This window comes from Dreissena polymorpha, chromosome 13 (genome assembly GCF_020536995.1).
Source record: "Dreissena polymorpha isolate Duluth1 chromosome 13, UMN_Dpol_1.0, whole genome shotgun sequence".
In the NCBI taxonomy this organism is placed as follows: Eukaryota; Metazoa; Mollusca; class Bivalvia; order Myida; family Dreissenidae; genus Dreissena; species Dreissena polymorpha.
Genome location: NC_068367.1, coordinates 53,549,556 through 53,564,846, shown reverse-complemented (window position 1 = coordinate 53,564,846; position 15,291 = coordinate 53,549,556). Strand labels below are relative to the sequence as shown.

Below are 15,291 nucleotides of genomic sequence, written 5' to 3'. Positions count from 1 at the left end.
AATAAACACGCTGACCACTGTGTACTGCTTATAATCCGATAAAAAGTGCAATCAATTATCTAATCAGTCACCCGATCACTGCGGTAATGTCTAAAACTAACAGTTTATTTAATCATCCAATCAAATCAACATTTGTCGTCTGCTAATAATATAATAAAGCCGGTTGGATAATTGCGCACATGATCACATCAATTTTCGCAGTTTGGAATTCTTTGTAACCGCAACAATGATAATAGCGACAAAGTTTTTGATATCCAAGGACGCCGAACATTAAATAAATCAAAACAATAGCGGATTCTTCAAAACGGTAACGAAACCGAAAATGAATATTAATAACAACGGTGTGAACGCGGTTAACACCTGCTAATTAGTTTGACTGGTCAAATAATATTTGGATTATCGACTGTTAATCAATAATCCCATATATGCCCGCCCGATTTATATTTTAAAAACCAATTTATGGGTGGGTAATAGACGATAAGAGTCATAAACACAAACGTTTGAAATTTTCTGAAGTGTCAAATGAATTTCAGCATATGGTTCTATTTCAAGATATGATGAAATAAGCTCCCAATCAGGACCGTTTAATTGCAAACATGCGTAAATCACCTGCCACGATTTGCACGCGTTGTGTACAGCTATTTTGGTTACAAAATTCTACATTTAAGAAATGAATTTCTTTGTCCAGATTAAAAGCGCGCGAAAATTGGCTTGGGTGTATTTATTTGTAAATAAAAATTTCGTAGCGGATACAACATTGAGATCATTTAATTTCCATTAAAAGTTTCGTTGTGATTTTCAACAAAAGTACCTACCGGGGTATCTCGCGAATTATTTGGCATTGACATTTCCTCTTAATAAAATATAATGTAAATACGCTGTATCGTGACCGTTACGCTGTATCAGTTCCTTCATTATTGAAACAATTATTGTATTGTATAATGACTGCACACACGTGTCGTAACATACGGATGTAATACGTAAATTCGGACAGTACGTAAAGTCGGACACAATTAAATAAATTATTTAATTCTCTTGATTTCTTGAAATTCGGTATTTGTTGTTAAAAAGGGCTATTGCATTGATTAACACCATATGTATGAGTCAATCGTATTGATCATCTAAACGCTTTATTTACGTTTACGACTTAACGTGCTGTCCGAATTTAAGTACACATACATATGCACATACATGTAATATCTACATGTAGTATATAATTGTCTTTGGTACATTTACATTTAAGTACACACGGTGCCTGTACTGTAACATTGATTTACGATATTGACTGTGTACATCAGACTACTTGCTGTTTTATGTGTATGTATGTATACATATTATGTATATGTAAATGAATAAATAAAATAAAGATGAAAACCTGCCTCTTATCATTTTGTAGGAAAATTTTATTGGCTACCAAATATTTTTATTGGTAGCCCAGTGGGCTACCTGAAAAATAAGAAATTTGTCGGACACTGCATAGGTACATTGATCGTGACCCGCAGATGACCCCTATTGATTTTCAGGTCACAAGGTCAAAGGTCAAGGTCACAGTGACAAAAATCGTATTCACACAATGGCTGTCACTACAACGGACAGCCCATATGGGGGGCATGCATGTTTTACAAACAGCCCTTGTTCTTAATATATATCAATGATTTTTTCAACATTAGTTTCAGACAGTTCAGCCTTCATGCACAGTCTTAGTTTTCCTAGCCATTTTGAGTCTAATTGGGATTTTTTTAATCGATAAAATGGAAAATTTGAGCATTTTTTTCTCAATAAAAAGGACCGAATTGGAATGTTTTTATCAATGAATATTGACACAATATAGATACATCAGGCCTTTCCCTTGCCATTTTGGGAAAAAATGCAATTCATGTTAAATTAACTGGTTTGGGAAAAACTCAAAATCATATTAATTATAGTTATATACTTTATTAGTTGTTTATGAAGTAAATTTGAGATATATCAGGGCTGAACATTAACTGAAAAACCAACTTGCCCTACCGGGCAGTACTTCCAAAATCTACTTGCACTAAACGTTACATAAAGCAACTTGCCTAAACATGAAATATCACATCAACTGTAAACCTCATGTTGTTTAATAAACCAAAATGATACACCACAAAGCCTTTTTTATTTTGAACATTCAACAAAATGATTACAGCAATTAAAGTCTACATTAAATGCTTTTTGTTCTTTTTTGCACTTTTCCGGGCGGACAACTAGATTATAAAATATTTTGCCCAGACCCAACTTTTACTTGCCAGGGGCAATAGGACAACCATTAATGTTGAGCCCTGTATATTTATCATAAGACAGTTATTTAAAAAAAAATAAAAAAATTTACTTTTGGAGGGGATTTTTCTACAAAATGGGGGAAAAATATACACTCTCTTTTTGAGGGGAATGGGGCTGAATATCGGCCCCAAAATTGCCATAAAAAAAACTGTAAGTAGCTGTAACATTAATAGCTTTATTACCCAAAGGGTTGCTGAGAGTTGCAATGCCCCATTTATTTTCCAAAGGTGCTAAAGTTGGTCACCAACACAAGGGCTAAGGGACACTCAAAATTGCCAAAACTTATCAATGTGTACATGTCTAAACCACTGTGGTTGTGTTAATGAATGGGTGCATATCTACCAGTGCTCCAGCTAGGATTTTAAAAGGGCAGAGGGGGGCTTTTTTGTTAAAAGGGCACTTTCAACGCACAGTATTTTGTCAAAAGGGCACTTTCGTGCGTGCGGGCGTTTCTGGAATGCTTCCTGTTACAGGTTGATTTATATGTTATTTATAATTGTTAGAATATATTATTCGCATTATTATTAATCCATTCAAATATAATGCCTACAATGAGGAATAAATTAAATACAATGTAATAAGAAATTTATTAATTATAATAAATAAAATATAATTTTATTTTTTTTCAAAGGGCATTGGGGGCTCTAGGAAGGGCAGGGGGGAGGTTCGGAAGGGCAGGGCGAGGTGCCCTTCAATTAAGGCCTATCTGGAGCACTGATATCTACTGTCAGAGTCGTCACAACAAAATTATCAAAAGCTTTGGTAGTCCATTTATATGAACTACTGGGTTCCCAAAAATGTCAAGGACCTAGTAATGGGCTCTGCCAATTTCATCATAAATCAGGGGTTTCACTGGCCCAAAAAAATTGTCGCCACTTTTTCGCGGCGTGAAAACTGTCGGTTATTCCACCTTATTAATAAGAACAATCATTTTAAGAAACCTTACTACATTAATGTCATTGACTATATTATCACTTTAAAAAGTATGTTAATTCATAAAAAAAAAACAATAAGTACCTTCATAAGTCATACCTTCATAAGTCTAAATAAGCTTTATTTGTATATAAATAACATTTTTTTCAACTTGATAAACAACACAGATAACCAAAATAATAAATTAATGTTAACATCAATGTATTAAACAGTATGCTGCATAAATGTTTCGAAATTAATTATTTAAACATAGAATCACACCAATGTTCATTATTTGAAAGGGAATTAGAAAATAAAGCATCTCACTTCAAATTGTTTAACAGTTATATTTGGTCATTTGGACATGATATACATCAGCTTCTGTTGTTAACAAGTTTTCTGTTAGTGGTGGATGATTTCCAGGTTCAATTAAATGACTGTTTTTCACGCCTTTTTCCTGACAGAAAGGCCCAGATAATTGCCACCATCCATTCTAGTTGCCTGAAATAACATAAAATATTTTATACAAACTATCAACATCAAACCAACACATAAATGTCCCTATCTTTAAATGTCCGAATTTAACATATCCGAATATAGTACATCGAGTGAATGTTTTACTTTTATGCCCCCTTCGAAGAAGAGGGGGTATATTGCTTTGCACATGTCGGTCGGTCCGTCCACCAGGGTGGTTTCCGGATGATGACTCGAGAACGCTTAGGCCTAGGATCATGAAACTTCATAGGTACATTGATCATGACTCGCAGATGACCCCCTATTGATTTTGAGATCACTAGGTCAAAGGTCAAGGTCACTGTGACCCGAAATAGTAAAATTGTTTCCGGATAATTCAAGAACGCTTATGCCTAGGATCATGAAACTTGATAGGTAGATTGATCAGGACTCGCAGATGACCCCTATTGATTTCAGGTCACTAGGTCAAAGGTCAAGGTCACGGTGACCCCAAAATAGTAAAATGGTTTCTGGATGATAACTCAAGAACGCTTATGCCTAGGATCATGAAACTTATAGGTAGATTTATTATGACTCACATATGACCCCTATTGATTTTGAGGTCACAAGGTCAAAGGTCAAGGTCAGGGTGACCCGAAATAATAAAATGGTTTCCAAATGATTACTCAAGAACGCTTATGCCTAGGATCATGAAACTTGATAGGTAGTTTGATCATGACTGGCAGATGACCCCTATTGATTTTCAGGTCACTACGTCAAAGGTCAATGTGACCCGAAATAGTAAAATGGTTTCCGGATGATAACTCAAGAACGCTTATGCCTAGGATCATGAAACTTCATAGGTACATTGATCATGACTGGCAAATGACCCCTATTGATTTTCAGGTCAAAAGTCAAGATCACGGTGACCCGAAATAGTAAAATGGTTTTCTGGATAATAACTCAAGAATGCTTATGCCTAGGATCATGAAACTTAATAGGTAGATTGATCATGACTCGCAGATTACCCCTATTAATTTTGAGGGTCACTCTGTCAAAGGTCAAAGGTCACGGTGACCCGAAATAGTAAAAATGTTTCTGGATGATAACTCAAGAACGCCTATTCCTAGGATCATGAAACTTGATAGGTACATTGATCATGACTGCATATGAGCCCTATTGATTTCAGGTCACTAGGTCAAAGGTCACAGTGACCCGAAATATTTAAATGGTTTCCCCGATGATAACTCAGAAGCTTATGGCTAGGATCATGAAACTTAATAGGTACATTGATCATGACTCACAGATGACCCCTATTGATTTTCAGGTTACTAGGTCAAGGTCCACAGTGACAAAAAACATATTTACAAAATGGCTGTCACTACAACTGAGAGCCCATATGGGGGGCATGCATGTTTTACAAACAGCCCTTGTTAATTCTGAAATTGTTGTTATCTTAATCAATTTATATCCTTCCCAGAACATTACAATAATGAATATATTAAACAGAAATGCTCACAAATACATGTTAAAACAAGTTTTATTTGTTGATGTGGAGAAATTAAATGCTTTTGCCAGCCCCATGGTTTTGATTTTAAACAAAGAAATAATCATTATAATTAGTGATCGTCGTGACAGTTTGTCCCCGTGTTACTTAACTTATTTCTCAATATCATAAAAGGAGCCTTTAATCCGATAATAAACCCCCATAAAACTTGACAATAGCAGTATAAAAAACACCGTTTGTAACTCTTACATGCTTCGGGGATTTCTAATGCACTCTGCACGGTAGGTCGCTTACATCGTCATAAATCAATATTTACAACTGACAGACGCTGGCCGCTAATGCTCGGTCGCGTGCTTTCGACTCGCAGTACATTTTCGGATAGGATTTTACAGATTTTTTTTAATTCGCCACTTTTAAAAAATTGGAGCCTTATTTAAAAATTGCGCCAATAATGGCGCCAATGGCGATCAACAGCGTAAACCCCTGATAAATCCTTAATCCTGTTCTTACCAGTCTGTTGACCAGAATTACGATGAAGGCACCTCAGACAAGCCCTATGGCCACGCTCTTGTTGCTGGTATTGAACGCTACCCTCGCAGGGGTGACCCGCAGTATGGGCAAGAAGAAGATAAAGCAGAAGTCCAAGGTGAAGCCTTTCATCCGCGTGTACAACTACAATCACCTTATGCCAACCAGGTTAGGGATTTAGTCATATTGCAGTACATGTACTTTCTGAAAAAACACCTTTTGTTTTATAATATGACACCTCCTTTCAGATTATTTCCTGCTTTTCAGTGCTCCAGCTAGGCCTTTATGGCAGGGCAATCCGCCCCGCCCTTCCGAAGCTTGGCCCTGGCGTTCCAAGGCTCTGCCCTTTAAACCTGTCCTGTCATTATTATATCCCGCAAACAAAGTTAAGGGGGGTATATTGGAGTGAGCTTGTCTGTCGGTCGGTCAGTCGGTCCGTATAAGTGTCCGCTCTTTAATTCAAGTTGTTTTCATCCGATCTTCACCAAACTTGGTCAGATCTTGTATCTAGATGATGCCTTGGTCAAGTTCGAATATGGGTCATGTCTGGTTAAAAAATAGGTCAGGGGGCAGGGGTTTTTTTTAGAGAAAGGGGAAGACGCTGGACGCTGGGTGAAAGGGGAAAAAAAAGAGTGCGAAAGAGAGATATTAAGGGAAAAAATAAAACTGTTCATTTCAATGTCTATAACTCATCAAAAGAGACTTGTCTCTGTCCTTTTTGTTCTTAAACACATTTAACAGGTATTAAAGTCAAAGTCCTTAATAAAGTTGCAGGTGTAGATCTAATAATGGGAAATGTTTTCAACTATATTTTTGTACTGGGGCCGGGGGACGATGTCAATTTTGTGATTTCAATTTCATGATGAATGGGTTGACGATCTTGATTTGCTACAGTATTGGAAGGGAAAGGAGCGGCAGCTGCCGATTGTCTACTTTCACTTTCACAATGTTCGATGTTGATTACCTCGGAATCCTGCTGGGTTATAACGGTTTTCGATGATTCTTACTTAAAAAATGCCTCGATGCGTTCAGTATCTTTTGAGTTCGAATGTTTTATTTTGTTTGTGTAAGAACGCTAATTGTGAGACATTTTTTTCTGTTTTCACGTTTATACCTCGGCTTGCACATAGCCCGGATGAAAATTCGACTGGTTTCCGGTAATTAATTGACGAAACACCCTTCTCGCGCAAGACCGGTATCCAGTAAAATAGTCACATGATAATTACGATTAGTTGCCCAGTTTACATGACGTTATTTAAGAGCTATATTTAGAATAACTGGGATTCCCAGATGTTGTGTGTTCGTCTGGAGAGAGAGAGCGCGAATTCGTTGTACATGGTGCAAATTGGATAATTGTCGAATGCCCCAAGGAAAAATAAACATTTCTTTGAGAGAAAATATTATATTTTGGTGAAAAATGATATTTTTGGTGGGGAATGGAAATTGTATTTTAAGGGGAAAAATTCTGGTAGGGGAAGACGCCGAATATCGGTGTCACTTTCTTAGTAAAAAAAAACCCCTGGGGGGTCACTTAATGCTGTTTTAAACATTGAGCATGATGTCTGCTCTCTAATTCAAGTAGTTTTCATCCGTTCTTCACCAAACTTGGTCAGAAGTTGTATCTATCGTATTTTACCATACATAGTGCGCTGCCATGTATAATGCGCATGCAATTTTTTATAACACCTTTTTTCAGATTATTTCCTGCTTTTCAGTGCTCCAGCTAGGCCTTAATGGCAGGGCAATCGCCCGGCCCTTTCGAAGCTTGGTCCTGGCGTTCCAAGGCTCTGCCCTTTTAACCTGTCCTGTCATTATTATATCCCACAAAGTTTAGGGGGGTATATTGGAGTGAGCTTGTCTGTCGGTCGGTCAGTCGGTCCGTATTTAGTGTCCGCTCTCTAATTCAAGTAGTTTTCATCCGATCTTCACCAAACTTGGTCAGAAGTTGTATCTACCGTATTTTACCATTGATAGCGCGCTCCCATGTATAACGCGCATGCGATTTTTAAAGCCAAAATAGAGAAAAATGAATTCAAGACCAAAAGCCTGAAAATTGGGCCAAAAATGGCCACCATTCTTATATTGCGCAATCATTAAATATGAGTTTTTCGGGCGCTTAATTTTTTGTTTTAAAGTAGGGAGCGTTTATACTATCAGGAGCATGGGTTGCATAGCACTATATTTATGCAATTTTTAAGATTACTCTCTCGAGTACACCGTATTTGTCCTTATTGCCGCGCACTGCCATGCTCCCCATTAAATCCAGTATGACCCGGTATTTCGCGCCTTCTCTGCGTCTAGTTGATCAGTATTTATAGTGAGACAAACAATACAACCCGAACGCTCAATTCCATACAGTTGGCGTTATCGGCAAAAAGCCATTAGACAAATATCATTTGTCTCTATTGAAAGAAAATAAAACGAGTCTATATCTCTATTGTTGGTTTGTAACCTACGTAGTATACTTGCACGGTAGCATATTAATGCAGAGATCAGTAAAAGATTGATAAATGTATTCGTCGTTTCAATGCTTAGGGGCCGAGAAATTTCGGCAAATCGGAACTCAACTTCCGTATAACACTTGCTCAATTAACCGTTAAACTCCTGCTTCGTTCTCTGCAAACGTTCGAAGGCGGAGCTTTGCAAGTGGATGATTGCTATTGAGGAACAAACACACGATTGGTTCGGCATGTTGATTGCCAATTTTGTCAGCGAGAAACTTGTCGCTTTATTGCTTCAGACAGAAAGCGGCTTTCTTTTGATGACGTCAAACTGTCAATTCACATAAGAGTACAAATTTTCGGAATTGCTAACCTTAAACTTTGGATTAAATTATCAAAATAAAGCAAAAGCAAAGTTGAGAAATATGATTGAAATAATTAGCGTCATTTCAAATAAGATGTTTTGCGTTGTAAATCAACGAGTTTTCATGACAACAAAAACTTTAACAAACAATACCGCAACGACGCGGGGATCGATATACCTCGATTTTTTTAAATGAACAATCAATGAAGAAGTGTGAAAACACCAAGAAAGACATTTTTCATCTTTAAATTTTTGTCAAAACTGTTACTACCTTGTTCATTCATACCCTTTCCCGCTTTTTGTTGTTTTGACAACGGCCCCTTCAGTCTATAACATTATAGGGTGTAGTTTTCTGCAATAAAAAAATGGCGGCAATTGTGAAGATTTACGAAATTGATTTTTTGCAATTTAGCAACCAGGAAAGCGTTGTGTCAATGTATTACGCGCACTGAATTTATATTTTGAAATTTGAAGGTAAAAAACTGCGCGCTATGCATGGTAAAATACGGTATATGATGTCTAGGCCAAGTTCAAACATTGGTCATGGCAGGTCTAAAACTAGGTCACAGGAGCACTTTGTGTGTTTTAAACATTGCACATGGTGTCCTTTCTCTAATTCAAGTAGTTTATATCCAATCTTCACCACACTTTTTCAGAAGTTGTATCTAGATGATGTGTAGGTCATGTTCGAACATGGGCCATGCTGGGTCAAAAACTAGGTCACTGGGTCACTTAGTGCATTTTAAAAATTGAGCATGGTGTCCGCTGTTTTTTGTGAAGACAACATGCAAATTATTCTGTGTCAATGTGGCATGTGGGGGTATTCGTCACGTCTGGGACAAAGCTCTAGTTGACTACAAGTTTCTTAACACATGGGCATGTTTGATAAATGAAAGAAATGTTTGAGTGAAAATTGTTGCTGATCAATAACTTGTGAACAGATTGACCAATAGACTAGTTACTTTCCATGAGCTTTGGCCTTTGCCAGTAGATAACCCCAATTGAATTGGGGTCACTAGAACAAAGGTCAAGGTCAATGTCACACTAAGATTGAACATTTGGATCAATAACTTGTGAACGGAGGGACTGATTGGCTTGATACTTCCCATAAAGCACTGGCGTTGGACAGTAGATGATCCTTTTTTTAATTGGGGTCGCTATCAGTCTTCACGATAGTTCATTTTATCCACTAGCCATTCGGGCTACTGGAATGGCGAAGACAAGTAGCCCAGCAGCAAAATTACAAGCCCAAAGTAATTTTTTTTAAATATACACCCTGCTAAAGGGTTTCATCTTTCAATAGCAGATAATCTATTTAAAAGAAAAAATTGTATCCAGGGTATGTTAACTGTAAAGACTATTGCAAAAACAATTGCAACACAAAATAACAAGTCAAGGTAATTATGTCCTTTATTAATCATAACTCTTTAACATGTGATAAACAACTTCTTCGTTCATCTCATCATCACTGCCATCCTGGAGATCCTCTTTGTCAGAAACCATATCCAGTAAAACAAGAAACCCGAGTTATTTTCTAGAAGTTAACTTGACAAGTGAAGGCATAGATGCAGTGCTCCAGCTAGGATTTGAAAAGGGCAGGGGGGGCTTTTTTGTCAAAAGGGCACATTTGACGCGCAGTATTTTATCAAAAGGGCACTTTTGAGTGCGCGGGGCGTTTCTGGAATGCTTCCTCTAGTCTTGCATGTTAATTTATTTTATTAATAATTGTTAGAATATATATTACCCATTTTTTTTTAAGGGCAGGAGGGGCAAGGCGGAGGTTCGGGAGGGCAGGGTGCCCTTCAATTTAGGCCTAGCTGGAGCACTTTAGATTGCTTACTTTTATCATACATGTTGACTTTTTTCTTATGCTTTGTTTTTTAAGTGTAGCTTATTAAACTCTGTCTTACAGAAGTAGCTTCTCCTTCATCACTGATTTTTAACGGCTTTTAATGAAATTCACGTTTCCGTGATTTTTCATAGTCATTTGTTGACTTATGACCGTAACGATCAGTAGTGGGCAGTTTCTTGCCAGGCTTTGCTCCAGCTACGTATTTAAGCATTATGCAGCCTTATGCGCGTAGGTACTTACAACTTTGGAAATCAACACACACACAAGGTTACAAAGTAAAACGATGTTTAATCTGGAAATGCAAGCCGCAGACGTCGATTAGTTTACCGGTACTTCAGCAGTAAACACATCAGCATGACGTGTGCCAATAGTAAATAACCAGTCTGAAATGTTCACTGCATGGCCTGGGTTAGGACTCGAAAATGACCGTTGAATGTATGAACCAATCGGAACGCGTTTAAATCTCGTATTTTAGGCGAAGTTGAACGAAGTTCTGTCAGAAATCTTCACGAAGTACTCACAAAATAATGACGTTTCACACACTTTAAAATGTAAACAATATTGATACATGGAATTTCTACTGGCCCGACGGGCGTACTGTACGATATGGCAATTTTAATAGGCCCGAGCTATACTTTACACGCCCAGGCCACAGGGCGTGCGCTTATTTTGCAGACTGCGCTATGTCAAAGGTCAAGGTCACTGTCACACTAAGTGTGAAATAGTTTCCGATCAATAACTCGTCAACTGATTTACCGATTGACTTGATACTTTCCATGTGCATTGGCCTTGGTCAGAAAATGATTTCTAATGAAATAGGGGTCACTATGTCAAAGGTCACTGTTACAATAAGTGGGAAAATAGCTTCTGATCAATAACTTGTCAACTGATTCACTGTTTGGCTTGATACTTCCCATGTGCATTGGCCTTGGACAGTAAATGGCCCCTTCTGAAATTGTGGTCACTAGGTCAAAGGTCTAGTTTGCTGTCACAATAAGTGTGGTCAGTTTTGTTGCAAAAAGTCCTGTGTCCACTGTCCAGGCACTGTTTTGGATGAATCTATCTCCAACAGCAGAACTCTTCTTTTGATTAATACAAACCTTAAATAATATTTTTCAAGCAATATTGTTTGAATATGCATTTAATCTATAAAATAAGTGGTGAATTTAAATTCCTATTCATTAATGGGATGCCAATAATTTCATTGCATTTGTAATAATATAAATTGAAATTTAATTGTGTAAGCTACTCTGATTCCTTCTGATGAGTTAAATGTTGATTTTACTGGAAGAAAACCTATATTTAATCTACAGCTTAAAGGCTGAATGTTGCCAAAATGAAAAAGGGTAATTGATTATGTTTCTTTTGCCCATGCAGAGATTTCATCTCATTGGTTATCTGAAGATGGGTTAATAGTAATTGTATGAATGTCACTTCTGTCTTGCAGATATTCGATGGATTTTATGGCTTGATTTGGAATGGAAATTTAATTAAGAGGGGCCCCCTAGCCGTATGTTCCTTAAGTTTAGGTGGGCCCCCAAGATTTTAAAAAGAAGAACAACCTTGACCAAACAGTTATAAATTCATTAAAATATTAATTTCTAGTAAAACAAAACTTAAGAAATCAATAAATCATCTTTGTCTGTGTTTCAGATATTCAATTGATGTAGTGTTGGACAAGGGGGCTGTTAACAAAGAAGTTTTCAAGGATCCTGCCCGCAAACGCAAGGCCAAGCGAGAAGTGAAGGCCAAGTTTGAGGAACGGTATGCACACTTGTCAAATTATTGTAAACCAGCTTTTTCCCTCACACCATGCCTATACATCAGGAATAGAATCGGAACCCATAAATATTTCAGCGTTTTTTCTCGATGTAAAGTTGGTGCGGTAAAATGGCACCTTTCCCAAGGAGTCCCTTTTTCCCATTTCAAAATACAAAATTCCCAATTCACACAAAAAATCCGCGGAAAGAATTGCATACGCTCATGTTTATCCCTTTGTAAAAACATCGCAGTCTACTAAATAGATCAGTTTACCTGCTAAGACAACACCCAACACTTAATCCATTTATGTCTGGATTTTTGGTTATCGCAGTACTTTATGTATGTCAGGGCTATACAGTCTTGGCATTAACTTTTTTAAGGCACTAGCCCGGTTGGGCTACCAGCTTTGAAATTTCACTAGCCCGAATCAATTTTAACTAGCCTGAATTAAAAGTTACAATTCTGTTACATTTATAACTACATGTATGTTTGTATTGAAGAAACATAGAACAATAAAGATTAAACAAATACACACTTAATTCTGTTTTTATCCACAGTCAATGTCTGACAAAAAAATTAAAACAATGTCAACAGACATCTCCATTCAATCATGGTCATTGTCTGAGTCTCCGACATCCAGGTCTGACATATTATGTATGCTCCTTAAGGCGGCCTGAAAAAAACAAACAATGTTATAACGTGATATAAATTTTCCAAACAAATCTCTGAATAAAGTAAATAAAATGTCAAACTTGCAATAATATCTGTGCATAAGAAGTAGCACAAGAAGGCAACTTTTCTTCCCAAACTTCTGAGTATTCTAAATCTAAAACGACATTTGTAGCAGTAGTTCTATCGCCTAAGCCACATATGGCTTATCGCCGATTTTACCAGCATCTAAAATGCAGTATAATACACCTTTGAATTTACTTTCAGGATTTGTACCTTGACAGATAAACTTGATCTGTACAAAAAAACAATACTTGCAAAGTGCATGATATTTAATTGCTTTTTTTTAACATTATGTATGACATGCACATACCAGCAAGTCAGCAATGCAGGCGCATAATCAAATTCCTTGGAGACATCAAAACCAAGCAAAGACCGAATATTTTTCCATGACCTTTGGAATTATTTTCGTTTCGTTGTTCCTATTTTGTGTTGCTTCCTTCATTCTCATTTTGAGGTTGAAGTTAATGCGATGCGCGCTCAAAATAACACAGAAAATACATAAAAATAAATGAATGCCGCAAGTTCTACACCCAGTAGTAATAATTGTTATAGCGTCTCGCGAGATCATCTTACAACACTGTTCGATAAGCGTCTAATCAATAAGTGCACAAGGGAAACAACCAATGCAGTTTTGAATAAGCGTCTATATGAAGCTATTTCGGACTTGTTACTAAGTTCGGACATGTAAAAAAGCACTCGACCCATTGGGCTACAGGCTTGGAATTTTCACTTGACCAACGCAAAAATCACTCGACCCGGTCGACGGTCGAGCGGGTAACGGCCAAGACTGGCTATAGATAACAAGCGTAGTTGCATTATTACGCAATTAAAATAACCAAAAACGTAATTAAATTCAAAATAAAGCGTACAAAAACGCAAATACAAATTTTATAACATAATTTCCGTAAAAAAAAACTTGTGTCACGAAATGCAATTCCTACGAACACCGGGCTTATGCTTTAGACTGGTTATTTTCCGTACAAAAATGTACCGCCTAGTTTATATGCCGTCCTATGAAGAAAAGAAGGCAGTCTTTCCAGCGATTATCAATCTTTTGGGTAGTATTGTAATTATACGTAGACCGGTCCGATTTCTACTTCATTTTCAAGGTATTCAACTCTACTCAAAATTACCCGAAAACGAGGTACATCGCTTTGAATAGCCATAACTTCATCAATTGTGCAGCGATTTTCACGAACTCTGTCTTATTCAACGCAAAAATGAATAATCCTTGATCAGAAATTCAGTAATTGTTTGTTATGTACAGGTACCTTTTTGAATTCCATTTGTATAAATAATATAGAAACCTAAGTAGATTTTTATTATGTTATATATGTCATTCCCTAAATTGCCCAATTGAGTTAGAAAATCAGGGGTGAAAAATCCAATTAAGCTCAAAAGTAGGGGGTGAAAATGTTAACAAAAACCCTATTGTCGAAAACAGGGTGTGAATTACCCAATATACCCCAAAAGTTATCTATAGCCCTGGACTATGTATATTTATATTGTTGTTTCCCTGTTTGTTGGTTTGCGTCAAACTTTAACATTGGCCATAACTTTTGCAATATTGAAGATAGCAACTTGATATTTGGCATGCATGTGTATCTCATGGAGCTGCACATTTTGAGTGGTGAAAGGTCAAGGTAATTCTTCAACGTCATCATTCAAGGTCAAAGGTCAAATGTATGGGGGGGGGGGGGGGCATAGTGTTTCACAAACCCATATTGTTTTATAGTTAAAATGTAACTTGCATTTACATGTTTAAAATTGTATTAAATTATTTTCTAGGAGGAAAATGAATATAAAGCCATTACTTTTAAGGCATAATACTGGTTGTTGACTTGTTTCAATGAGTGATAAATTACCTATTAACACAACATGATGGCAATGGATGCTTTTATTTACTTGAATATAACCATTATCGAATAAACAGTACTGATAAAATCGCTTTCGATAAAATCGCTTTCTGTATTGCATTAATGTGATGAAAAATCATGACAGCATTTCCATCATTTTATCCATAATGGTATTTAATGCATTTGTGTTTGTATTTTTCAGATACAAGAGTGGCAAAAACAAGTGGTTTTTCCAGAAGCTCCGTTTTTAATGTACATATAAATAAACTGCCTAAACAAGATTTTTTAATCGTCATTAATTTCTTAACAATGAGAAGTTTTTACTTTCCGTTCTATCGGTACATGGAAAAGGTGAGATGTCAATTCAATCAAGTTGAAGTGTTGAAGTTAGTATCACAAGAACACATTTGCATGCTTCGACTGGATGTTTCTGTCTGTAGATACTGGGTATATTAAATTGAAAGGGGGCATATTAAGGGTAATATGGTACAATATAAACACAAATTGCCTTTGTCAGTAGGTATGTCTATTAAAAAAAATAAAGGGAACAGGAGAATTAGGCAAGTAGGAGAATTAGGCAAGTA

At 36.8% G+C, this 15,291-nt stretch overlaps 1 protein-coding gene across 1 annotated transcript in view; it reads left to right on the top strand.

The window, feature by feature from the left end:
• Window positions 1-14,988, top strand: part of LOC127854671 (60S ribosomal protein L27-like) — a 15,818-nt gene extending 830 nt beyond the window's left edge. Inside the window, exons 2-5 of the mRNA XM_052389731.1 lie at window positions 2,933-2,985; window positions 5,687-5,869; window positions 12,012-12,122; window positions 14,910-14,988. Coding sequence (XP_052245691.1) covers window positions 2,933-2,985; window positions 5,687-5,869; window positions 12,012-12,122; window positions 14,910-14,958 — 396 coding nt within the window. The 3' untranslated portion in view covers window positions 14,959-14,988. The remainder of the gene's footprint in view (window positions 1-2,932; window positions 2,986-5,686; window positions 5,870-12,011; window positions 12,123-14,909) is intronic.
• Window positions 14,989-15,291: the final 303 nt, after the last annotated feature.